At 45.0% G+C, this 26,731-nt stretch overlaps 1 protein-coding gene across 13 annotated transcripts; it reads left to right on the plus strand.

The window, feature by feature from the left end:
- Positions 1-5,892: 5,892 nt before the first annotated feature.
- ZNF667 (zinc finger protein 667) lies at positions 5,893-25,049 on the plus strand. 13 transcript variants are annotated; one of them, XM_031457309.2, is made up of 6 exons: positions 5,893-6,110; positions 9,826-10,592; positions 11,718-11,971; positions 13,706-13,832; positions 15,112-15,204; positions 22,201-25,049. In XM_031457309.2, the coding sequence occupies exons 3-6, from the start codon at positions 11,882-11,884 to the stop codon at positions 23,778-23,780; spliced, it is 1,890 nt and encodes a 629-aa protein (XP_031313169.1). In that variant the 5' UTR covers positions 5,893-6,110; positions 9,826-10,592; positions 11,718-11,881; the 3' UTR covers positions 23,781-25,049. The 13 variants fall into 13 exon arrangements, with proteins under 13 accessions (XP_031313169.1, XP_031313176.1, XP_031313180.1 ...); XM_031457316.2 differs by having other exon boundaries at positions 10,417-10,592; XM_031457318.2 differs by lacking the exon at positions 5,893-6,110 and adding an exon at positions 6,123-6,486 and having other exon boundaries at positions 10,417-10,592.
- Positions 25,050-26,731: the final 1,682 nt, after the last annotated feature.

Genomic DNA, 26,731 nt, shown 5'->3' on the forward strand with positions numbered 1-26,731 from the left:
TCATTTATTATTGATTATTTCAAGAAAACTTCCGACCCTAGGCTGGCAGGTGGCAGTTGCCTACACCAGCCCCAGGGATCCTCCCAGGGCCCGCCCACCGTCGCCCTCCCCATGAGCATGCGCCCACTGCCTCTCGCAGGGCCCGACGCGTGACGTCACCACGCCAGGGACGGGCGCGAACGAGCTGTGTTACCGTAGTGACCGCGACACGCTCAGAGAAGTCCACAACGGAGGGTGGAGCCTCTACAACTGACCACAAGACCACCGAACGGGCCCGGCCGCCGTGGCAGGGCCTGGCAAACAGGACCAGGGGAAGAAAACGGGAACGATGGGTCGGGGACATGTCTCACTTCCATCGGTTGCTCGGTTGCTCGGCGACGACTACCGGATCCGTGGTGGGGTCGCAGCTTGCTGAACTACAACTCCCAGAAGCCTCTGCGGCCACCTTTCTCCCTCTCCCTTCCCCTCCTGTTCCTCCTCCAAATGCCTTCCTGCTTCCCTAGCAAATAACTGTTGGTGAACCATTTACACGTGCTTTCTATCCACGCAGTCATCCCTGGATGTAGGCATTTTTATCACAGTCTTCCTTTTAGGAACAAGTGAGCCTCCCATTTCTCTGCCCCTTTGAGACTACAATACCCAGAAGTCTTCGGGCCGCTCTTTACCAGGCCCTCAGTCTAACGGTTGCCTTGGAGACAGAGACGCCGGAAGCCTGTAGGATGGGGCGGGGCCAGGCTGAGGGAAGGATTCCGATTGGTGGAGCGGCCACACCGCCAGTTTTAAAGGACAGGTCAGAGGTGCGCGTGCTCATTGCGTTAGCCCCGCGCGCATTCTCGGTCAGTTGAGTCCAGGGATCCGCAAGCCTTCGGAGACTCAGCGGTGTCGCAGGTCGCGCTGAGGGGAGGCCGAGTCTGCGCACGCAAGGCGCTCCGGGCCGCGTTCCCGGGGCCAGAAGTGCGGGCTCCGTAGAAATGCCCCGGGAGGTGAGTGAGATCCCCGCACCCTCCCCGGGTTTCCGAATGGGATTCCCAGTCTCCGCGGTAAGAGCCGCCTCCTCGCTCGCAGGTGACGTCCTAGCTCCCCCAGGGAGGAGACGGAGCAGATTCGAAGGGGATGCGGACTCTCAGCCGCCCACCCTGTCCGCCCCCTTCCATCCGCTCTGGGCGTTGGTTTCCCCTTTTGCGAAGTGCCCTGTGGAGCCCCTTCTCCGTCTCTCACTAGCCCTGGGACCCTGGGCAAGGTACACAAGCGCTGCGCCTCAGTTTCCCCAGTCGTAGAAGGAGGAGGATGCTAGAACTTGCCTCCTTCGTAAGGTTGTTGTAGAGTTAAGGAGCCTTAAGTCGGTGCCCGCACACAGTGACCATTCAAGTGTCAGCATCCCGCATGGCCATCATGATCATCGTTTGGGGATTTGGACAAGTCCCTCCTCCGCTCTGGGGTCTCAGTGTGGTGACCTGCAAATTGGGCACGTTGGGTTTTGTGAGCGCTTTGTTCTCCCAGAGGGATGGTACAAGGTTTGATGGTGAAACACCAGGATTCCAGAAATCTGTCCTTGTCATGGCCACTGCTTCGTGACCCTGGCCAATCCTAATCTTTCTATTTGCTTGTTTAATGGAAGGGTTATTTATTTGACTGTGATCTCCATGACTCTGAAGACTGTCAACAAGAAAGAAATTCCCCACCCGCCTTGGGTTCTTGTGACTGGACTAATAATAAAATTGACACAAGACAGATTAACAGGGGAAAAAGAAACAAACTTTAATTCATAGAAGTGAGACCCAGAAAGTGGCCAGAGCAGGCAGCTTTTATACGTTTTAGACAGAGAAGCGATAGATTTGTGAGGAATTAATAGGACAAAGAAACTTAGGCTTTGAGTGCTCAATTAGTGAAGAATCTAAACAGAGTTGGATTTGGGTGGTAAATTTAAGTAGTAACAAGATTTGTTCATACAGGCTTCTTGGCCCTGAATTCCCTATCTTCGGTGGTAAGGATGTCACTCTGCCTCCTGGTACAGGGAGAGCACCTTTCACATGGTAGATTTCCTGCTTTCGGGGGAAATGCAGAGGAGGGTCAAAGTGTCCCTCTTGCACCAGCTGTTTCTTATGTAACTTTAATTCAAAATAGTCTATATGCCATTGAGGCAAACTTTGGAGCAGCCTACCCTCAGCTGCAACAAGACCATCTTTATTTTGTTATTATTTAACCATTTTACACCAGCTTGGCAAAAGCTTGGTATATAACTAAAGAAAATATTGGATAAATTAAAGAATAAATGAAAAAGCCAAGAAAAAAAAAAGGCTTAAATTAAGCTCAAGCTCTGGAATATCACTGTGGTTTTGTATCAGAAATTTCTGGTTTGAACCTTGGCTCTCAAAATTTCACTTAAGAAATACTGTAATGTCTTTAAAGTTCAGTTTTGTGTGTTTAAACTAGCAGTGTTCATTCATTTATGCATTCATTCCTCAGTTCATTTAGCAGTCCCAGGGCCTGTGGGTGCCCAGCCTCTGGCCAATTCCTGAGGGAAAGCAGCTTCCCAGACAGCAGGTATGAGTTTCAAAATGTCAACAGAGGTTAGGATGCCAGGGAGAACTGACCAGATCAAAGAAAAAGCCTGCATTGTGAGCCTGGTTCTGGGACAAACTTGCTGCCTTCGATAAGTTCACCTGCCTCTTGGGCGAAGGTTGCCTCATTCAGAAGACAGACAGAACAAGCCGGATCGGGATTCAGGACATCTGACCCCCAGCACTCTGGTCTCTCTGGATGCATAAAGCTTTTTCATCAGTCCAGGGTTTCCCAGACTTTCCCATCAAATTCCCCTAAACAGCAGAAGAAATGATACTCATCCTTGGGAGGTGGTCTAAAGAAAACAGAGAACCTGCCAAGTTACAGGTTTATCTTGAGGTTTCTTGGATCTCTTGGCCACCCCTTTTGTCCCAGAACCACCAGGTACTCAGAAGAATCTCCCAGTCCAAGAAGAACAAACTCCAAGAACAAACCTGGAAGGGTTGGAAAGATTTTTGGAGTCAGCAAGACCTGGATTCAAAAGTCAGCTCTGTTCTTTTCTAACTGTGTGCCCTTGGGTGAGGTCCTTAACTTCCCAGTGCCTCAGTTTATATACCTGGAAACTGGAGATTTCAGTAGAAACAACTCAGACAAGGGTTAAAAGGATGAAATAAAACCTTAAGTGGAAAATACAATTTAGACCCAGGACAGCAGTGGGGAAGTGCTGACTGCTGGTATTAGCGGTCGTAGTAGTAACACTGAAAGCCCTAATGATAGTACTGTTAGCTGCTATTTTGATTACCACTATCTAGTCACAGAGTTGGGAAACCCAAACTTCTCACACACTCTTTTTTTTTTTTTCAAAAATGAAAATAATTTATTTTAATAGAAAGAATTTTTTGGTCAAAATCGTATGCACACAGCTCCTTTTGATTACAATGATACACTATCATACAAATAGTGGATTCTGTATGGTACTTAGCATTCAGCTGTCTACTTTTAAAAAATTTTAATTATTTGTTTTCTTTTATTGAAGTATAGTTTATTTACAGTGTTAGTTTCAGGTGTACAGCAAAATGATTCAATTATACATATACAAGATACTGAATATAGTTCCCTGTTATATATAGTAGGTTCTTGTTTATCTATTTTATATATAGTCGTGTGTTTATGTTAATCCCAACCTCCTAATTTAGTAAAGTAACAGTTTTACATCTTCTTTTCCAGTTTGGATTCCTTTTATTTCTTTTTCTTCTCTGATTGCTGTGGCTAGGACTTCCAAAACTGTGTTGAATAAAAGTGGTGGGAGTGGGTATTCTTGTTTTGTTCCAGATCTTAGAGGAAATGCTTTCAGCTTTTCACCAGTGTGTGTGATGTTAGCTGTGGGTTTGTCATATATGGCCTTTATTATGTTGAGGTATGTTTGCTCTGTGCCCACTCTCTATAGGGTTTTTTTTAATCATAAATGCATGTTGAATTTTATCAGAAGGTTTTTCTGCATCCATTGAGATGCTGATATGGTTTTTATTATTAAGTTTGTTAATCTCACACATTCACTCTTGATACCCAGTCCCAGAAACTCTCTCACTCATAGGGTCATATCAACATAACCGCAAGCACTGGGACCCACCCGCACATACTGTGATGTTGTGATACATGATGAGAAATATGTATTTGTTCTTCACCAGCTCCTGGCACAGAGCTCCCCAAACTCTTGGAATTTCCTTTGTGAAGAGCCAGACAAGGTATCTTTTGTTATGTTAAGGAGATGACTAGTATGGGGCTGGTTGCCAGGGGAACCAACCAAGTAATTCAGGAGTCAGAACTTTCAGTTCCATCCCCAGAACTCTGGGGAGGGGAGAGGTGCTGGAGGCTGAGTTCAGTCACTAAAGTCCTGGTTTAAGCAATCATGCCTAAGTAATGAAGCCACCATAAAAACTCAGAAGGATGGAATTCGGAGAGCTTCCGGATTGGTGAACACATGGCAGTTCTGGAACAGTGGCAAGCATGGGAGCACTGTACCCCTTCCCACATATCTTGCCCTCTGTTTCTCTTCCATCTGGTCATTCCTGAGTTATATCCTTTTATAAAAACCGGGGGGTAAGTAAAAAATTTCTCTGAGTTTTGTGAGCTGTTCTCGCAAATTAATCAAACCCCAGTGAAGCCAGTGATTAGATTCTTGTCTCAGAAAGAATTCAGAGATGAGACATGGAGATCAAGAAAGTAGAGTGAGGATTTATTAAGTGACAGGACTCTCCATGGGAGAGCAGGCAGGCTCAGGTAAGCAGCTGCACTGAGTTTCTTTGGCAAGTTGGTTGCATAGAGTGTAAAAATAAATGGGCAGAATATTCATTGGGGAGGGAAGGGTTTGGGGTCGTATTCCCTGATATTCATCCCAGTCCCACCTTCCCGAGGGGAGGAGGGATCTTCCTCCTTATTTAGTCTGGATCAGAAATGTCATGGCATCGGCGCATGATGGGTGCTTCTAATCTGCAAGGCTAATTTTATTGTAATGAGAGCTTTATGAGGAAAAGGTTACATTTGGACACTGGAGGTTCCTGCCTTTCCCCACTTTTCCTTGCCTGCCTCCAGGACACTTGTTACCCTCAAATGTGATTTATTATCAGTCCAGAGATTCCTTCTTTTCTCTTTCCAGAGACCCCTGTTGATCATAAGATGTATGGTTTTGAGCCATTTGGCCCATGCCTCCCCTTCTCTGCTCATATCTAGCTGTCTGCCTGCTCTAACATGAGGAAGGGGCACTGGAACCTCCAGCCTATAATGGGTCAGTCAGAAGTGCAGGGGATACCTGGACTTGTGATTGGTGTCTGATGGGAGGACACCCTTAGGGACATAATTGACACCCAGCTACTGTCAGAAAATTGCTTGATGGTGGAGGCAAAAATCCGCACACTGGAATTGGAATCAGAATTACATGTACACACACCTATAAAAACGCAGAACTGGATCTCTACACACAAGGTCACAAACAGCAGCTTTCCACACGCACCTACACAACCACAAAAACCAGGCCACACTCATACATACAGAAGCACACACTTCCAGACACGGTAGCTTCTACACCCACTATCTGTGGGTCCCAACACACACACACACACACAGTCACACGTTCACGAACAATGGCTCATCCTCACACATACACACGATAACACAATCTGGGCCCCACATGCACGAATGCAGTCACACTCCGGACCCGGACGACAGGGGCGGGGTCACACCTCGCGTCTCCTCTCACACACTCGCGGTCATCCCACACGCCGCCACAGAAGGGCGCCCGCGTCCCCGCCAGCCGCGCGGCCGCCGCGCACACGGGCGGAAGCCGGCCGCGGGGTCTCCTGGGAGATGTAGTCTGGGACCCCGAGAAGGCGCCGCGCAAAGGACTCTGGGGCTGTTCAGTGAAGGCGCGAGCGAGATCCTGCTCCCAGCCTGGAGGGACACCCCTCCGCCCCTCTCCCGGATAATTTTCTTTCAGCCCGGACCCCTCAACCTCCCTTTCCGGGTTCCTCCTGGAACCGCAGCACGACCCCGAGGCCTCTGGGAGTTGCAGCTAGAGCTCGCAGCGCGAACGCGCGAGTTACGGTCCGCGGGTGAGCCCCGCTCCAGCTCCGTCTGAACGCGGAGGGCAAAGGGGAGGGTGTTGGGGCGATAAGGCCCCAGACCGGAAAGTGTGGTTGCCGAGGATGGCGGCGAGCTGGAGAGGTTGGATTTGATTGAACGGCTCAAGGAAGGGCTTTAGCGCCCGAATACGACTACGTGATTTCATTAGGACAGTGATGCGTAGAGCCCCAGGAAGCGCACAGCGGGCCCTGCGCGTGCGCGCGGCCCTGCGTGCTGCGTGGGTTGGCACAGGGGCGGGGCTCGGGCTGTCGCGCGACGGCGTCGCCCACGAGCGTGCCTGCGTACGCCGCTGCGTGTGAGGGGGCGGGGCCTCAGGCTGGTGCCTGTGGACTGGTCCCGAGAGAGGTTAGCGTGAGCGCCTCTGGGCCGCGTGGCTTTGTTTAGGGGCGGGGCCTCGTGCTCTCGGGGACGCCCTTGGGGCGGGGCCGTGGCCGCCGACGTGTCCCACGCGTGAGGGGGCGGGGGCGGGGCCAGGGTGCGCCCCTCCCGGGCGGCGGAGGGGAGTGCGCGGGTTCTGCGCGTCCTGCGCGTCGTTCGGGTGGGAGCCGCCGAGGCGCGACACGGGAGGACGGAGTGAGTGTGGGACGGGGTGTATGTGTACGCCCGCGGGGCCGTGTCTTGCTGTGTGGTGACTGAGCGTGAGGGGAAGGACTCCGTATGTCTGAGCGAGTGACGCGTGTGGCGGCGTCGTGTGCTCGAGCGGAGGGCGCGTGTCGGCGCCTCTGCGTGTGTGAGGCGGAGCCCGCCGTGTGCTGACGGGAGCGTGCCTCAGGGCCGCGACCGCCCTCGCCCGCGGGGTGTGCGGCGTCTGCGGGAGGGCAGGGCCTGCGCCGGGGGGCGGGGCGCCGGGGCGCGTACGTGAGCGTGGCTCCGCGGGTCTGTGCTGTTGGAGTGAGTGTGCGTGACTGCTGTCCTGGTGTGTCTCCCTGTAACTGTGGGAGGGGGGCCCCGGGGGCAGGACTGAGCGGCCGTGCGGGTGTGCAGGCTCCGGGAGAGGGGTTCCGTGTGCGGCTGCGGGAGGCTTGCGCCCTCGGTGGAACAGGGTGGGAACCGCGCCCGCCTCAGCGTTGGGAGAACTACGCGAAGTAGCAAAGGTGAGCCGCCCCGTGCAGTGCTCGGCACCCCCGGGGCCTGTGTGGGTGCGGGCGTTTGCTGTGGTGCCGGTGGCGGTTTTCCCTGCTCCCTGTGCCGAAGTAGGTGAATGCTGGAGGATTTTACGTTTCTGGACTTGCGGTTGGGCGTCGGTCCTCAAAGCTGAGGGGCTGACCTCCCCCAGCTGAGAAGCGGTGCCCCAGCAGCCCAGCCGCTCCTGCGTGTGTTTCTGCATCAGCGTGCGTGCGGAGGGAGGGCAGGGGCCACCCTGGTCTCTGGGACCTGCGGCTGCATATGGCTGTGTTTCCTTCCTAGCCAGGGTAGTTTGGGGGGACTCTGGGGCTTCTGGTTCCATCACTTGCTAGTTGTGTGACTTTGGGAGAGGTCACTGAAATTGCTGCCTCTCGGTTTCACCTGCAAGACGGGGATAATAGTGGTACCGGTCTTAGATTTGTGGTGAACGTTAAGTGAAACAGTGCGTGACGCAAGTAAGTGATGTATAAATGATAATTGCTCTACTATTAACCTAATAACCCCAAGGATTCCACACCCAGATAATAAAATCCACAGAAAGAAAAGCAAAAGGTGGGGCCCCAAAGGAAAAGTTTCAGGCCAAGAGATAAAATAACCCTGAAATCCAGGTTGAGCTTAGACTTAGAATGTTCTAGTCAGGGTCCTAGGAGGGCAGGAGCATGAGCCCCACACCTTGCTAGTCAAGATGGACTCTGCTCCAGCTCATTTGGAGCTTGCATTTACTAGAGATGAAATTAAATTGATAACAGGTGGCAATAAGTATTTTGGAAAGTAAAGCAGGGTGAAGGGATTGCAGGGTGACAGTGGGTGCTGTTTTCAGAATCAACACCCAGGCTTCCCGTGGGCGTCTCAGTCAGCTCCAAAGCCAGAAATGGCCACCATCAATGACTCCTTGGACTCCTTTGATCAGGGAATGTGAGAGTTTGGCTTTGAGCTTATCAGAGACTTTTCTCCTCCCCAGCACTGAGGTCTGGGCTACAGCCAGAGACTGGGGCAGGAGTTCTAAACTATGGTTTTGCATTACCATCACCTTGGAAACCTTAAGAGATAAAAATAAAACATGCCTGGGCTCAGTCTTCAGAGATTCTGACTTAATTGTTCTGGCATGGAGCCCAGTTATCAGTATTTATTAAAAAGCTCCCAAGAGATTCTGGTGTACAAACAGGGTGAGAGTTTGTGGGTTCCTCTGGGGCTTCTAGGAATGAAAGAAATTAATTTGGTGGAGAGGAGAGGGGAGGAGGGTAACAGTGACTGGTGCTTTCAATATCTTATCAAATGTAGTCCCAGCAGCTTGGCTTCCCTGCATTAGAGGCATTCCTAGCCCCATCCTGCAAGTGAGGAAATCAAATCTGTCCCCATGCACAGCAGAGAAATGGCAAGGCTGACATTCACATGCAAATTCTGTGTTTTCTGTTACAGCTGGGTGTTTGGAGAAAGTACCTTCCTGTATCTCTGGCTTCTAGGGCTGGCAGGTTCAGGGTAGGAGTGATCTTAAACTACTAGACAAGTGTACAGCAAAAAGAAATTCTGGCTGAACAGAAGCAGTGAGCTTGGGTGGGTGTGTAATGGCTGGCTTTCAGGGATGTCAGGACCCACATCCAGCTCAACACCCAGCACAGTCCCACCGTATTGCAGGGATGTGCCGTGAGGGGAGGCATGGCCACTGTCCAGTTACTCTCTGAAGCTTGTTCTCATCCACAGTCTAGCCATTCTCACCTTAGGAGCAAGGATTTAGCTTTGTGCTAAATTGCAAAGCCCTCTCCCAACTGATGGTCTGGGACTCATAAGACCGGCCAGGTTTACATCCCTGCCCTGAGGTGGTGTGGGATCCAGCCTCTTTGTTTTATTTGTGGTGGTGGTGTTTTGAGGAGGTAATTATACATGCACGATACAGAATGCCAAAGCATAGATAGGGAAAAGTGAGTTTTAGTTTCCTTTCCCAACCCTAGTGACCTAGTTCCCTTCCTCAGGGACAACCACTGCTACCAATTTCTTTTGTTTCCCTTTGAGAACTTGTGTGTGCCTTTTCAAACTCATGCATTCGTATTGTGTGTTCTGTTTTTTCTGAGCATTTTCTCTATACCTTTTTTTCCCTTATTACACTCTGTCTTGGAGATCATTTCACACAGTACATGTAGAGCAGATTTGTCAGCCTCAGCACAGTTGACATTTTGGGCCAAATCATTCTTTGCTCTGAGTGCTGTCCTGTGCATTGTAAGGTGTTTAAAGCATCCCTGGCCTCCACGCAGGGGCACCAGCTTCTCCCCAGCCCATGCCAAGCTGGGACAACCACAAATGTTCCCAGACATTGCACGTGTCCTGTGAGGGCATAACTGCCCCCAGCAAAGAACCACTGGTGTATTGCTGCCTTGTTCCTTTTAAGGGCTACATGGTGTCTTGTATGTGCATGTCATAGTCACTCAGCCACTTTCCTATTGATAAGCAGCTGTTTCCAGTCTCTTGGTGGGAATAATAATGATAATTTTAAAAACTGACATTTGTAGGGCACTGGCAGCGCTCTAAGTGTGTTGCATGTTTTCATTTATTTAACTTTCACAGCAGCCCTGTGGCTGGTTGCAGAAGCTGACAGTTGAAGAAGCTGAGGCCCAGGGCGGACAGGGAGCGGGTCTGCGGTCACACAGGTAGGGGCTGGCAGAGGTGGAAGCTGAACGCAGACAGCCTGACTGCAGACGGACACGCTTCACTGAAGGGCTGTGCTGCCTCTTCCTACAGACCCTGTCATTTTACACACATGCAGGGATGTCTGAAGACAAATACTAGAAATGAGGTTGCTGGGTTAAAGGCTCTGTGCACCTTCAGTCTTAGAGATACTGCCAAATTGCCAGTTTCTCCAACTAGCACTGTGTGAGAATTCTTACTGCAGCCCTCTTAGGGGGTGTCAGGCTTCCCTGGCGACACTTGGTGTATACTGACTTTAAAAGGAAAAGAAAGGCAAGAGATAACCATGTGCCCATTGCTGAAGGTGTCTTGTGTAAACTAAACAGCCAAGAGTGAGGTAGGTTTTGTTTACCCCATTGTACAGATGAGCAAACTGAGGCTCTGTGTAGCTCTCCCACAGCCAGTAATTGGTGGAGGCAAGCTTTGAATCCAGAAATATCTAATATCAAACTGCTCTTCTTTTCTCCCCAGCTATGCTGAGTTCCTTGGAGAAAAGTATTTTGTGGACAGGAATCGTGCTGCTTCAGTTTGGGGGGTGTGACTGAGCACAAACAGCTATGAGAAAACCCAGGCCGGACACGGTGCCGGTTCCTGGAGCAGTCCGTTTTACTTGAGGACTCAGAAGAGCCAAGCAATGTACTTGTCTGGTAAATAACTTAAAACATGATTTATAGATTAACTCAGGTTTATCATGATGCAGGATGCAAAAGTGGCATGGATGTTTTGAAACAGAAGATTTCAGGATTTTGTGTCATGGGCAGCTGCTCTGGGGTGTGTCCCAGACCACAGAGCTAGGCATTAACCCTCCACTACTGTGTGTGACAGAGTCTTGGACACCTGAATTCTCTCTGTATTTGACCCTGCGACAGCGGTGTGCTGGATAATTTGTAGCATCTGCCAATTTCCGCGGTGTAAATAATCCCACCAGGGCCCACTGTAAGCTATCAAAGCGATGTCACTGAGCACGCAGCTGGAGAGGTGTGCACAACGGAGTTGTGGGACCCAGGGCAAGCCAGCTCCAGCTCTGCCTCTTGGCCTCTGAGGGCTTCTGACTAACATCTCTGCACAGTAGAGGAGGGTTAATGCCTAGCTCTGTGGTCTGGGACACACACCCAGTTTATTTGCCACATAGTCACCAAAAAAAATTTATTAAATGTTAAGGCAGCCACATCACTCCATCACTCCTTTGCTCAGCTACACCCACCCCTGCACCCCCTGCAGTGATACCTTATCACACTTAGAATGAAATCCGAGCTGCCTGTCACCTCTTCATGACCTGGCCCCTCCTGACCTCAGCCACCTCCTCACCCACCACTCCCCACCTCACTCACTCTCTTTCAGCGGACCTACCTTCTCGCCTCCCTCCACATGCTAAACGTGTGTCTGCCGCAGGGCCCTTGCATCTATTGTGCTTCTACCCAGAATGCTCTTCTCCCAGTGCCCAAGTAGCTCACACTGGCACTACATTCACACCTCAGTGTTGCCTCCTCTGAGAGGCCTTTCCCAAGCATCCCTCACTCCCCGCCCTGCTCAGGTCCTTTCTTCCTACAGGGCTGTGATCTCAGCTAACCCTGTGCTCTTGTGTGGCCCTGTCTTCCCTACTGGGATGTAAGGTGCATGGGAGCCATACTTCTGTGCTCTGACTTTGCTCTCCCCATTGCCTGGGGCAGTGTCTGGCGCCTGGTAGGCACTCAGCAAACACTTGTCAGGGGGAAGAGCGGGTGTCCGCACGTCTCACTTGCCTCCTGATCCGGCGCCTCCTGTGATCTTAGGAGCGGAGAACGTTGGCTTTGGCCCCTCCGTGATCCTGAGAAGGGCAGGAATGCTTCAGATGTTCTGGCCTCCTTCCATGTGCATGTGTGTGTGACCGGGGTGTGGGGCCTGGGGAGTCTTATCCTAGAGTCTCTGGGACCACCCACAAGGCCCAGTCAGCCTCATGACTTCTCTCCCAGCCCCACCATCTCAGCACTCCGCCCCTCTGCAGAAGGAAAGGATGCCTGCTGCACGTGGGAAACCCAAGTCCAAGGTAAGTAGAGATTCCTCTTTGGGAAAGTTCCATCCTGTAAGAAACCATCTGCTTTCTATGCATGGGAACATTCTGCCGCACAGAGACCCAGCTGAGACCTACTCCCTGTGTCTTCCTGTCACCGCAGGGGGCGGGAGCCTGAGAAGGGCTCCAGGGAGCCGCAGCCCCCGCCAGCCCCCAGCCCCCCGCCAGCCCCCGGCTTCACCCTCAGCATGCGCATGATCATCTGCCTGTGCATCCAACATCTCCAGGGCCTCTGCCTGCCCTGGGAGACACGGCCTCCCCAGGGGGAAGAGCAGAGCCACCGTGACTTCTCGAGGAGGCTGTGTGTGCCCAGGTGTGACCTGCTAGGGCAGAGGAGGACTGGTTGTGCGCTGCAGAGTTAATCTCTTCGTGTTGCTTTGCTTTCGCTGGTACAACCCATATTCACAAGGAGGATGCCTCTCTAACTCTGAGACTCCTCGTAACCCTGTATACAGGTTGAGTTAGTTGGAGCCGGGCCAGGGAGTCAACCTCTTGTAATCATGTTTCATCAGTTTTGATGATCAAGTAAGCCAGGTATAATAAGATTTCTCATAATCAACATGTCTGCCCTCTAAGTTACGTGTATTTGTTCCCTATTGCTGCTATAACACATTACCACAAACTTGGCCATCCAAAACAGCACACATTGTTGTTAACTTGGCCATCCAGAACAGCACACATTGTGGTTATCACACAGTTGGTGGGTTGGAGGTCAGGCACAGCATGACTTAGCTGGATCCTCTACATTGGGTCTCACAAGGCTGAAATCAAGGCGTCAGCTGGCTGTGGTCTCCACTGAGGCTCAGAGTCCTCTTCTGGATTCATTCGTTATTGACAAAATTTAGTTCCTTCTCCCACTTTCCATGTGGCCTGCTTCTTCCATCTTCAAACCAGCAACAACAGGTCAGACCCCACTCATGCCTCAGATCTCCTCAGCTTCCCTTTCTGCTCTCCTCTTCCACCAGCTAGAGAAAATTCTTCGCTCTTGCGGGCTCCTGTGATGACGTTGGCCCACCCAGATAATCCAGGCTCCTCTCCCTGTTTTATGGTCAACTGATTAATAACCTTGATTTCATCTGCAAATAACCTTTTTTAGGGGGAGGTTAATTAGGTTTACTTATTTATTTATTTAAAAAAATTTTTTCTCCTTGATGGAGGTACTGAGGATTGAACCCAGGACCTCATGTATGCTAGGAATGCACTCTACCACTGAGCTGTACCCTCCTCGCTGCAAATAACGTTTTGCCGTGTGTAACGCACTCACATGAGGTTAGGGACATGAATCAGTAGCCAGACTGCCCAGATTGAACCTCAGCTCCTCCACTTACAAGCTGTGAGACCTTCAGCAGGTCACCTCGCCCCTCTGGGCCTCAGTTTCCTCATCTGTCACGTTGCTGTGATCCTCTCAGCAGTGCCCCAGTCACTGGCTAGCATGAGCCAGTATGTGCATGGTACTTAGGAAAATGCCTTGTCTTTGTCAGTGCCCAGTAAATCCAAGTTGATACATTTTTTATGCAACACAATCTTTAATAACAGATATATTACCTTGTGTTTTATTTAATACACCTGCCCCTTTTGGCCTGAGACCTGCAAATGTTTCCTTAGTAGAGTCCTGGCACTGTACACCTCCCATCTGGGCAAGGCCACGTTTTCTCCAGCCGCGTGGAAGCACAAACCCACGGTGAAAGGCCATGTGATTTTGCATTTCAGGCACCAGTGACATTTGGGGATTTGGCCATCTACTTCTCCCAGGAGGAGTGGGAGTGGCTGAGCCCCATTCAGAAGGATCTGTACGAAGATGTCATGTTGGAAAACTACCAGAACCTGGTTTCTCTCGGTAAGGCTCTCCTCCCATAGTGCACAGCTGGCCCGTTGACAGACATGAGTCAGTCTAGTCAGGAGCACAAGCCACTCCACATCTGTTTTGCTTTTTAATAGTCTTATTGAAGTATAATCTCATATTATATAGTTCACCTGTATAAAATATGTAATTCATTGGCTTTTAGTATATTCACAGAGCTATGCACCCAATCACTACAGTCAATTTTAGAACATTTAATTACCTCCAAACCCCACACCTATTAACTAGAAATCACCTTTCATTTCCCCCTGCCCACTGATCCCCGCAGATTAGGCAAACACGAATCCACTTTCTGTCTCTCTGAATTTGCCTATTCTTGGCCTTACATAGAGAGAGAATCATGACTGTGTGGTCTTTTGTGTCTGGCGTCTTTCACTGTGATATTTTTGGTGTTCATCTACATTGTAGCATGTGGTCAGATAACAGACCACATTTTGTTTGTCCATTCACCAGTTGATGGGCATTTGGGCTGTTTCCACTGTGTGGCTATTATGAATCTGCTGCTGTAATGAATCTGATTTGTTCAAGTACAAATCTTTACGTGGACACACATTTTCATTTCTCTTGGGTATATACCTAGGAGTGGTATGTGCCGGTCATATAGTAACCATACATGTAACCTTTTGAGGACGCCCAGGTTGTCTTACGAGCAAGAATATAAAGAATTGACTTATTGTTAAAAGGTGAGTGTCGGACACTGAGATAACACAGAGATGGTTATGGCCACCATCCTCGGGCTGGGGGGACAGAGGGAAGAGTTTGGAGTTTTTAGGACATCGAGGAAGGGACTCAGACTTCTGAAGGCGAGAGGCGCCGTGCCTGGTTTGTTTATCCTCCTGAGGAGGCGAGATGAGGCTAGTTCTGGGAGTGCAGGGAAAAAAAGGAAAGCAGAAATTGAAACCACCAGTGCCTCTACTGGTGGACACTGCCAGCGAGCGGCTGGTGTAGAAGTGTGGGTTGCAGGGCCCAATACTGTGCACCGCAAAACAGGTCAGAGAGTGGTGGGCTTCGGAGTGGAAAGGCAGTAGCTGAATAGCCAGCTTCAGGAGTTTCTGGTCCAACTTTTCAGGAAAACTGTTGGCTTTGTAGAGTTAGAAATGAACAGCTCTGCTGGCTGTGACTGACCTTTCATCCTTATTCTCCATCTGCCCTTCACATCCTCCGTGCTCCTTTTGTGCTGATAACCCCCCATTTCTGTTGATACTAAAGCTGTGGTGCCCACATCATACTCAGTCCAGTGTCTCCCTGTGTGCAGGACTTTCCTTTCGGAGGCCAAATGTGATCGCCTTACTGGAGAAAGGGAAAGCGCCCTGGATGGTGGAGCCAGTGAAAAGACGCTGGGGCTCGGGTGAGTGACAGAGAACCAGGGCTTAGAAGCTGACATTCTGTGCGAGCGTTCCCTCCACCATGAGAGGGCAACATCTTTAAGATAATAGTTGAGAGCGACTTTCTCCACCTCTGAGTCCCGAGGCCTGTGTAGAGAACTCAAGTCTCGTCAGTGTGAGCCCCCAGAGGGAGAATAACCAACATTTAATAAGCCCCTTACTAGGTATCAGACATTCTTCTAAGTACAGTTTCCTCCCAACAACCCTATAAGGTAGGTACTATTATTATTCCTATTTTATAGATGAGGAAACTGAGGACCAGAGAGGTTCAGAGATTTGCCCGAAGTCACCCAGTTTGGAAGTGGCAGTACAGCTGGATTTGAACCCAGGTTTCTGGTCTCAAGCTCAGCTTTTAATAGCCTTATCCCCACCTATCAAGTCCCCTGCCTTGGCTTTCATGTTTCCCTTCAGAGAATGTGTATTCTGACCTCTCTAAATATAGCATTTCTGATGATAATGTTCAAACTTCATTCCTTAAAAAAGACTTTTCCATAACTTTAGTTTGACTATTTGTCAATAACTCATTCAGTTTTCTAATAGATTCTTCTTCAGCTGGTCAAGTTATGGTTTTTCAGTTGTGGTAAAAAAAAAACACATAACATTAAATTAACCATTTAAAAATATACATTACGTATATCTACATTGTTGTGAAGATATCTCTAGAACTTTTACATTTTGCAATACTGAAACTCTATACCCACTAAGTAGTATACATTCCCACCCCTTCATTCAGCCCTTGGTATGATATTGACTACTATGGATACTTACACAAATGGAATTTTACAGCATTTGACTTTTTGTGACTGGCCTTTTTTTCTTAGCATTGTGTACTCAGGGTTCATCCGTGTTGTAGTATATGACAGGATTTTTTCTTTTTAAAGGCTACATAATATTCCATTGTACGTATGTACCACATATTCTTTATCCATTCATCTCTCAGTGGATATCAGGGTTGCTTCCACCTCTTGGCTACTGTGAATCATGCTGCAGTGAACATGGGGGCATAGATATCTCTTCGAGATCGTGATTTCAATTTCTTTGGCTATATACCCAGCAGTAGGATTGCTAGAGCATATGGTAGTTTGGTTTTTAATTTTCTGAGGAACCTCCATACCATTTTCCACAGTGGCTGCACCATTTTTCATTTCCACCAACAGTACGCAAGGGTTCCAACTTGTCATTCTTGCCAGCCCAGCATTGGTTATTTTCTGTTTTTCTGACAGTGGCCATCTTTATGGTGTGAGGTGATACTGTGGGTTCAGTTTGCATTTCCCTAATAATTAGTGATGTTGAACATCTTTTTACATGTTTATAGGCCATTTATCTATCTTTCTTGGTGAAATGTCTATTCAAATCCTTTCCCATTTTTTAGTAGGGTTGTTTGTCTTCTGTTTTTAAGTTTTAGTTCTTTATATATTCTGCATATTAACCCCTTATCAGATACATGATTTGCAATATCCATAGGTTGCCTTTTCACTGTTGTTTTCTTTGACATGCAAAAGTTAAGTTTGATGTAGTCTGATTTGTGTATTTTTTTTTCTTTCCTATGCTTTTGGTGCCATATTCAAGAAATCAGTGCCAAATTCAATGTCCTGAAGCTTTTCCCTTATGTTTTCTTCTAGGAGTTTAATAGTTTTACATCTTACACTTAGGTCTTTAATCCATTTTAAGTTAGTTTTTGTATATGTCATAAGGTAAGGGTCCAGGTTTATTCTTTTGCATGTACATACCCAGTTTTCCCAATGTCATTCATGAACGGAACTGTACTTTCAGGGTTGGTACCCTTGCTGCAAATCATTTGACCAGATATGCAAGGGTTTATTTCTGGGTTCTCTATTCTTTTCCGCTGGTCTGTGTATCTTTATGTCTTTATGCCACTACCACACCATCTTAATTACTGCTGCTTTGTGGTGTGTTTTGAAATCAGGAAGTGTGAGGCCTCCTACTTTGTTCCTCTCTTTCAATATTGTTTTGGCTATTCAGTATCCCTTGAGAGTCCACATGAATTTTAGGACTTTTTTCTATTTCTGCAAAAATTGTTACTGGGATTTTGAGAGGAACTGCACTGAATCTGTAGATAACATTGTATGGACATTTTTACAATTTTAAGCCTTCCAATCCACAAGCAGAAAATGTCTTTCCATTTATTTGTATCTTTGACTTCTTTTAGCAATGTTTATAGTTTTCATTGTACAACTCTTATCACTTTGGTTAAACCTATTCCTAAATATATCCTTTTTGATGTTATAGTAAATGGGATTGTTTTCTCAATTTCCTTTGCAGAGTGGTCATTGTTAGTGTATAGAAAGACAACTGATTTTTGAGTGTTGATTTTGTATCCTGCTGCTTTACCAAATTCTTTTATTGATTCAAAAAGTTTTTGGTGTAAAATCAAAGTAGTTCCTTCTCTTCCTAGTTTGTTTAGTGTTTTTATCATGAAGGGGTATTGAATTTTGTCAAAAGCTTTTTCTGCATCAGTTGAGATGAACATGTGTTTTTATGGGCCTTTAATTTGTTAATGTTATATATTACATCCATTTACCCATATTGAACTATCCTTGCACTCCAGGTATAAATCCCACTGGCTCATGTTTACGATCCTTTTAATGTGCTGTTGAATTTGGTTCACTAGAATTTGTTTAGGATTTTTGCATCAATTTTCATCAGGAATATTGGTCTGTAGTTTTTTCTTGTGATGTGTCTGGTTTTGGTTTTAAGGTAATGATGGCCTCATACAGTGCATTAGTATTCCCTCTGCTGCAGTCCTTTGAAAGAGATTATGGAGAATTGGTATGATTTCTTCCTTAAATGTTTGGTAGGATTCACTAGTGAACCCGTATGGGCCTGATGCTTTTTTCTTTAGAAGGTTGTTAATTACTGATCAAGAGTTTAAAATAAATATATGCCTATTCAGATTATCTTACTCTTCTTGTGTGAGTTTTGGAAAATTGTGTCATTTAAGGAATTGATCAGTTTCATCTAGGTTATCAGATTTGTAGGCATAAAGTTGTTCAGTTTTCCATTATTATACTTGATGAGATCTGTAGTGATATGCCCTCTTTGATTTCCAATATTAGCAATTTGTGTCTTCTCTCTATTAGGTAACCTAGCTAGAAACTTAACAATTTTATTAATTTTTGAAGAACCAGCTTTTGATTTTATTGTATTTCTTTATTGATTTCCTGTTTTCAATTTCAAAGATTTGCTCTAATTCTTATTCTTTTTTTTCTGCTTACTTTGGATTTAATTTGCTCTTTTTTCTCTAGTTTCCTAAGTGGGAAACTTAGATTATTGACTTTAGATCTTTGTTCTTTTCTAATATATGCATTCAATGCTATAATTTTCCCTCTAAGACCTACTCACTGCATCTCACACATTTTTTGTAACTTGTGCTCCCATTTTCATTTAGTTCAAAATATTTAAAAATTTTTCTTGAGATGTCTTCTTTGACCCATGTGTTATTTAAAGTGTGCTGCTTAATCTCCAAGTATTTGAGGATTTTCCAGTGATCTTTTTGTTCATGATTTCTGGTTTAATTTCATTGTGGTTTGAGAGCAGACAGTGTATGGTTTCTATTCTTTTAAATTTATTAAGGTGTGTTCTGTGGCCTATCTTGGTGAATGTGGTCTGTCTTGGTGAATGTTCCATGTAAGCTTGAGAATAATGTTAATTCTGCTGTTGGGTGAAATAGTCTATAGATGTCAGTTATATCCAGTTGAATGATGGCATAACCACTGTGTCTTTACTGATTTTCTGCCTGCTAGGTCTGTCTATTTCTTGTGGGAGGAGGGTGTTGAAGTCTCCATCTATAATAGTGGATTCATCTCTTCCTCCTTGCATTTCTATTGGTTTTTGTCTCATGTAGTTTGATGCTCTGTTGTTAGGTACATACATGTTATGAATTGTTATGTTTTCCTGAAGAATTGCCCTGTTTATCATTATAATGCCCCTCTTTATCCATAATTACTCTCCATGTTTTTAAGCCAGCTGGGAGTTAATATAGCTACTCCTGTTTTCTTTTGATTAGTGTCAGCGTGGTCTGTTTTTCTCCATCCATTTACTTTTAATCTATATGTGCCTTTACATCTAAAATGGGTTTCTTATAGACAACATCCAGTTGGGTCATTTTTTTTTTGATCCAATCTCTACAGTCTCTACCTTTAGACCATTGACATTCAAAGTGATAATTGATATTACTGAATTAACATCTACCATATTTATTACTGTTTTTTATTTGTTACCTTTACTTTTTGTTCCTGTTTTTGTCTTCCATTCTTTTTCTGCCTTTTGTGATTTTTAAATGAATGTTCACGTAATTCTATTTTCTATCTTTTCTTAGCATATCAGTTACACTTTTTTTTTCACTTTTTAAACTTTTTTTAGTGGTTGCCCTAGAGTTTACAATATACATTTACAGTTAATCCATGTCCACGTTTAAATAACACCATAGCATTTCATAGGTAGTGTGAGTACCTTATAACAATAATGCTAATTCCTCCCTCTTGCCCCTTGTATCAGTGTTGTCATTTATTTCACTTGTGTATAAGTACACATTAACATAAACATAAGATAATTATATAAGCATACCTATTCACATACATTGTTGCTATTATTATTTTGAATAAAGTGTTATCTGTTATATCAATAAAGAGTAAGAAAATGGAAGGATTTTTGTGCCTTCATTCGTTTCCTTCTTCAGTGCTTCTCCTTTCTCTGTGTACATCCGAGTTTCTGACTTACATTATTTTCCTTCTCTCCAAAGGACTTCTTTTAACATTTCTTGCAAAGCAGGTGTACTGGGAACACATTCCCACAGTATTTCTTTATCTGAAAAAGACTTTATATTTTTCTTTAACTTTTGAAGGGAATTTTCACAGGGTACAGAATTCTAGGTTGGTGGTTTCTTTCTCTCAACACTTTAAATATTTCGTTCCACTCTCTTCTCGCTTGCATTGTTTTTGAGAAGTTGAATGTAAATCTTACCTTTGTTCCACTATAGATGGGGTCTCTTTTTCCTCCTGGCTTCTTTCAGGATTTTTTTCTTTGACTTCCTGCAATTTAAAAATGGTATGCCTAGTTACAGGTCTCCTAACGTTTATCCTGCTTGGTCTTCTTCAAGTGTCTTGGATCAGTGATTCGGTGTCTGACATTAATTTGGTGAAATTCTCAGTTATTATTCCTTCAAATGTTTTTTCTCTTTTTCCTCCTCCTTCTGGTATTCCCATTGAACGTATGTTCCATTACACATGTGTCTCTTGTAGTTGTCCCTCAGCCTTTGGCTGTTACGTTTATTTGCTTTCCAGATTTTGAGTATTTTATTGATAAATCTTTTAGTGTATAGAATCTTTCCTCAGCTGTGTCAGATCTACCAAAAAGCTCGTCAAAGGCATTATTTCTGTTAAACTGTTTTTGATCTCTTAACATTTCATTTTGGTTCTTCCTTAGAATTTCCATCTTTCTGCTTACATTGCCCATCTGTTCTTATACACTATATGCTTCCTCCATTAGAGCTTTTAGCATATTAATCACATTTGTTTAAAATTTCTGGTCTGATAATGCAGACATCCCTGTCATACTTGAGTCTGGTTTTGATGCTTGCTCTGACTCTTCAGGTTGTGTTTTTTGCCTTTTGGTGTGTCTTGTAATTTTGTTTCTTGATAGCCAGCCATGACGTACCATTTAAAAGGAACTGCTGTGAATAGGCCTTTAGTAATGTGATAGTGAGGTGGAGTCGTGCAGAAGCATTCTATAGTCCTGTGATTAGATTTTAAGTCTTTTAGTGAGCCTGTTCCTCTGGACTGTGAATATCACAAGTGATGCTCAGTTTTCTCCTCCCCTCTTAGGTGGTACAGGCTGTCTAAAGCCAGTTGGAGTTGGGTATTTCCCTCCCCAGGTCAATTAGGCTCAGATATAACCTCAGCCTGGTAGGCTGTGGCTACCTAGTGGCCCCTGAGGGCAGGCCTTGTTAAGAGGGACAGATTGGTATATTTCAGAATTATTCTTTTTCCCCTGTATTTAAGGTGAGAATCTGATCGAGCTCCTAAAGGTAAATCTCGCAGTGCTGTTTGGGCGCCTCATAACTAGGTGCCTCTTGAGTCTTTAACTCTCAGACTTGTTGGTAGTGAGCCTCTGACAATTTGTTAATCCCAGTTCAGGTTTTCCTACCCCAGAGCAGGTTCCCATGGTGGTTTTCCTTGTGACTCTCTACTCTGATAAGCTGTGACTCCCTGTATTCTTCACCTTCCTCTCAAGTCTTGGAGGAAGTGGTTTGCCCTGTGTCCTCCCCTTTCTGATGGATTCAAGAGAAGTTGTTGGTTTTACCATATGTTTAGCTTTTTACTTGTTAGGACAAAATGGTGACTTCCAAAATTTTACATGGGGAGTCAGAAACCAGAAGTCCAGTTTGTTTTAAAGATTTGATTTTATGAATGTATTTTTAAAATGTACAACTTTATTGAGACATAGTTTACATATTGTAAAATTCACCCATTTTAAATGTATAATTCAGTAGTGTTTGATAAGTTTACTAAGTTGTGCCACCATTACTGTAATCTAGTTTTAGAATATTTTTATCACCTCAATAAGATCCCTCGTGCCCACCTCCAGCCCTGGGCAACCACTAATTTGCTTTCTGCCTGTAGTTTACCTTCTGCCTTTTCTGGATGCTTCATATAATAAAGCTGTATGATCTAATGAACAGTCTGTGGAGTCTAATGTCATATATGGTAAAAATTTGTTCTATAAGTAAAACTTCATTCATTCATTTCAAATTGCAAGCTTTCCTGAATTTCAGTTGTGAAGTATTTCTATAAAGCCCTTACTATGTTAAAACCATAACACAACACTAAAAAGTTACTCTTCTGATCATCATCGTTGTCATTATGATTGAGAAAGATTGCATGGAAGCTCCACTTTTCTAGCAAAGGAAAACAAACATTGAATTTCTTGATGTCTTTCAGACTCAGGGTCTAAATGTGAGACCAAGAAGTTACCTCCAAGTCAAAGCAACAAATCTGGGCAAAGCATCTATCAGAAACCAGTTTCTGCACCACAGAAAGTTCCCACAGGAAAGAGAGGCTGCAAGAAAAATTCAGTCCTAATAAAACCCAAGAAGGTGCATTCAGGAAAGAAATCTTTAAAGTGTAATGACTGTGGGAAATCCTTCAGTCAGAGCTTCTCTCTTCAGCTTCATCAGAACTCTCATGCTGGAGAGAAGCCTTATGAGTGCAGTAGTTGTAGAAAAGCATTCAGACAGATCTCATCCCTCATTCTTCACCAGAAGATTCACGATGGAAGGAAAAGCTATGAATGTGGCAGATGTGGGGAAAGCTTCACTCAGAGAGCAACGCTTAGTCTACATGGAAAAACTCATGATGAAAAGGAAATCTTTGACTGTGGGAAAGCCTCGAGTCAGTGTCCACCTATCAGTATACGTCAGAAAAGTCACTTTGCTGAAAATGTCCACCAGTGCGGAAAATGTGGGAAAGCCTTCATTCGAAGGTCATCTTTTTTACTTCATAAGAAAATTCATAATGGGAGGAAAATACATAAATGTAGTAAGTGTGGGAGAGGGTTCAATAAGAAACCAGTCCTTGTTATGCATAAAAGAATTCATACTGGAGAGAAAACTCATGAAAGTGAGAACGCCTTAAGTCAGAGTCTACAGCAGAGAAGCCGCCGTTTAGAGAATCCTTATAGATGCAGAAAATGCGGGAAATCCTTTAACAGGGTTTCATCCATTATGCTCCATCAGAGAATTCACGCTTCAGAGAAACCCTACAGATGTGATAAATGTGAGGAGGTCTTCAGGCGGCTTTCAACCCTTATTCTGCATCTCAGAATTCACAGTAGAGAGAAGCTGTACAGATGCAATAAATGTGAGAAGGTCTGCAGTCGGCATTCCTCCCTTGTTCAACACCAGAAAGTTCATGCAAAGAAAGAGAAACTGTTTGAATGTAAGGAATGTGGGAAGATGTTTTCTGGAACTGCCAACCTTAAAATACATCAGAACATTCATTCTGAAGAGAAACCTTTCAAATGCAATAAATGCAGTAAAGTTTTTGGCCGCCAGTCATTTCTTATTGAACATCAGAGAATTCATACTGGAGAAAAACCCTATCAGTGTGAGGAATGTGGGAAAGCCTTCAGTCATCGAATATCTCTTACTCGACATAAGAGAATTCATACTGAAGATAGACCCTATGAATGTGATCAGTGTGGGAAGGCCTTCAGTCAGAGTGCACACCTTGCCCAACATGAAAGAATTCACACTGGAGAGAAACCATATACGTGCAAAACGTGTGGGAAGGCCTTTAGTCAACGCACGTCCCTTATTCTCCATGAAAGAAGTCATACTGGAGAGAAACCCTATGAGTGTAACGAATGTGGGAAGGCATTTAGCAGTGGCTCAGATCTCATTCGGCATCAGAGAAGTCATTCTTCAGAGAAGCCCTATGAATGCAGTAAATGTGGGAAGGCATACAGTCGGAGCTCATCCCTCATTCGGCATCAGAATACACATTCCGAAGAAAAAGCTTAAGATTGTTTTCAATGTGTAAAAGCAAAGAGGGAGGCTAGCAAAGTAGTGGAGAGAGAGGCATGGGGGGAAAGGCATTTGTCTGTACATAAATTGAGTAAAAACGGGACAGTTTGATGACATGTCCCACTTTGGAAGCCAAAGAGCAAAAGTCATTGGTGACTTTTGACCTGATGACTTGAAATCAACTGAGGCAGTGGCTTTATCCTAGTTTCAACGTAGCAAGCTTAGTTGATTGGATCAGCCATTTTTAATGAAGTGCATTCTTCATTTGATAAAAGTTACTGATACTTTATTTCCAATGTAATTTTATTTTATTGGTCACATACGACAAAGTGAATTATAAATCCATTTTTCTGGATGGGACTTTGAACCTGATTTAAGGCCACATTAATAGTTTTGAGTTTGTTCCTTAGAACTAGAAGTATCACGGAAGGGATTTCCTCACAAACTAGAGTGCTTCAGCTGACAGAAACTTGTGGGTGAGAATAAAGAAGACTTGGGGAAAGATAACACGTAATTGTGTGGAACAGCAGGGTCATTACCATACTGCCTCCATGGATGTGAAGATACATAATCTTCATGGTGTGAAAAATACAACAAGCCTGAGATAAGCTGATGGGGAAAAAACCCAGCATGAACTGAAGAATGAAGAACTTCAGAGCAGGGAGAAATTATTGTTTCATTTGAAAATAAATTTGTCTATATTTATATGAATAAACATTGGTATTTTCATGTAAGAACACTGGTGTGCAGTAAGTGATTGGTGGAGATGTCATGGACTAAATGTGTTGTCCCAAAATCGATACGTTAAAACCCTAACCCTCAATGTGATGGCTTTTGGAATTGAGGCCCCTGGGAGATAATTTGGGATAGATGAGGTTATGAGGGTGGGGCTCTCATGATAGGATCCGTGTCTTTAAAAGAAGGGACACCAGAGAGATTGCACTCTCTCGTTCTCTCTGCCATGTAAGGACGCAGCAAGAAGGTGGCTGTCTACAAGGCAAGAAACTAGCCCTCACCAGTACCCAACCTTGTGGCACCCTGATCTCAGACTTTCAGCCTCAGAACTGTAAGAGGTGAATTTCTTTGTCTAAGTCACTCAGTCTGTGCTATTCTGTTGTGGCAACCCAAGCTAATACATGGGGAAAGCCCTACATTTGTGTGCCAGGCTCTTTTTTTGTCAGCTGTTCACCGTGTTATGTAATCGCTTTCAGCCTTTCTCCCACTTATGCAAAACGTGTAAGAAATAAAGTCAGTCCTTTTTTGTAATTGAGTTATATACAGTTGGACTCTTCTGTGTAAGTTTCCCTTTTGCCAAAGCCACTCTTAAAAGCATCAGCCCCTTATTAAGACAGCTCTGTGGAATGTGCAGCTATGTGGCTAGGTCAGCCTAACTGTGACCACAACTGAGAACGCAGTTGGATTTGCAGAAGGTGAGCATGCATGCAGGATGACAGAGCCATTAATTTTCCATCTAAACTTGTCCTATCAGTCTGGAGAATCAGCATAAAAAAATCAACACTTGAAGCAAAAGGGTGAGCAAGCAACACAGGGAAGGCTCGTGGAGGGGCAGGTCTTTTCTCCCTACCCTTCTATACACACCCCCCCTCGACTTTATTAAGTCCTGCCAATCTGCCGTAGAGGTTGGTTCCAAATCAGTGGTCTCAAACCTAATACATGTCCCAGATACTAGTTAGGCACCGTTCTTGCCTGCAGACACAGTTTACTGGGGAGTATAGGATATTTAAATATGGAAACAAGGTAAAGAGTATAGAGGGTGATGATTGCATGGTGATGGATCACTTGTGGAGATGGTGATAGCATTAAAGGGACAGTAGATATTTACTGGGCACACAGAAGTTGCAAGGCTGTTGAAGGCAAGAGAGGACATAGAGATGTACAAAATAATGACAGGATTGTAGAGCATTAAAGGAGTCACATGTTCCAGCATTTAGTACAGTGACTGGCACATAGGAAGTGGTAAGCACTCAAGCAGTGGTGAATGAAGGAACGAGTGAACAAAAATAGTTTAGCTGGACTGTCTCTGAGGCATATTCCAAAGGGAAAATTTAAATGTTGAAGTTTATCCAAACATTGAGGTAAACCCTAGGGAAAGCGAGCCCTCACTCTAAGGAATCACTAGTGAGTTTTGAAGGCTGTGGTGAGCTTAGGGTAATCATCGCAAGCAGCAACCTGAAACCTAGTCCAGTTTTTAACTATATTAATGAAAACCTACACTAAAGGCTTACCAGGAGGACCGGCATGACCATTTCCAGGAATTAAATCTGTTTACCTCTGTTTCTACTATCCTACTTTTGGCAAAAGTAAAATTTACAAGGCATACAAAAGTGCAAGAAAAATCAGTACTTCCCACCAGGAGACAAAGCAATCCAGAACTAGCCTCAGACCACCTGACAGTTTTAAACAACTGTGAGGAGTATGTTAAAGGCCCTACTGAGAAAGGCACAGGAGGCAAATGAGGTGGATCATTTGAGCAGAGAGCTGGGACTGTGAGAATCAAATGAAGAAATGAAGAACACAGTAAAGACAGGAGTAATACCTTCAACGGGCTCATCGGTATACTTGACACGGCCAGAGAAAGAGTACATGAAGGTAGGGCAATAAAAATAAGCCACATGAAGCACAACGTGGGGGTAGGCGTGACAAAAAGGAACAGACCATACCACAACTGGGGAAATATCTATTGGTCCAACACATAACATAACTGGAATCCCAGAAGAAATAGAGAAAATAGGGCAGATAAATAATGGATACTAACACTAGAACACAAATCTACGAAGCTCAAAGAATACCAGGAAATATTTTTAAAAAGACATTACATAGGAACAAAGAAAATGAATTACAGCAGAATTATGAGAAATAATGTAAACTAGAGGACACTGTGATGACATCTGAAAAGTACTGAAACGAAAAAGGCTTTTTTTTTTTTT

The sequence above is a fragment of the Camelus dromedarius genome, chromosome 9, assembly GCF_036321535.1.
Source record: "Camelus dromedarius isolate mCamDro1 chromosome 9, mCamDro1.pat, whole genome shotgun sequence".
NCBI lineage: Eukaryota > Metazoa > Chordata > Mammalia > Artiodactyla > Camelidae > Camelus > Camelus dromedarius.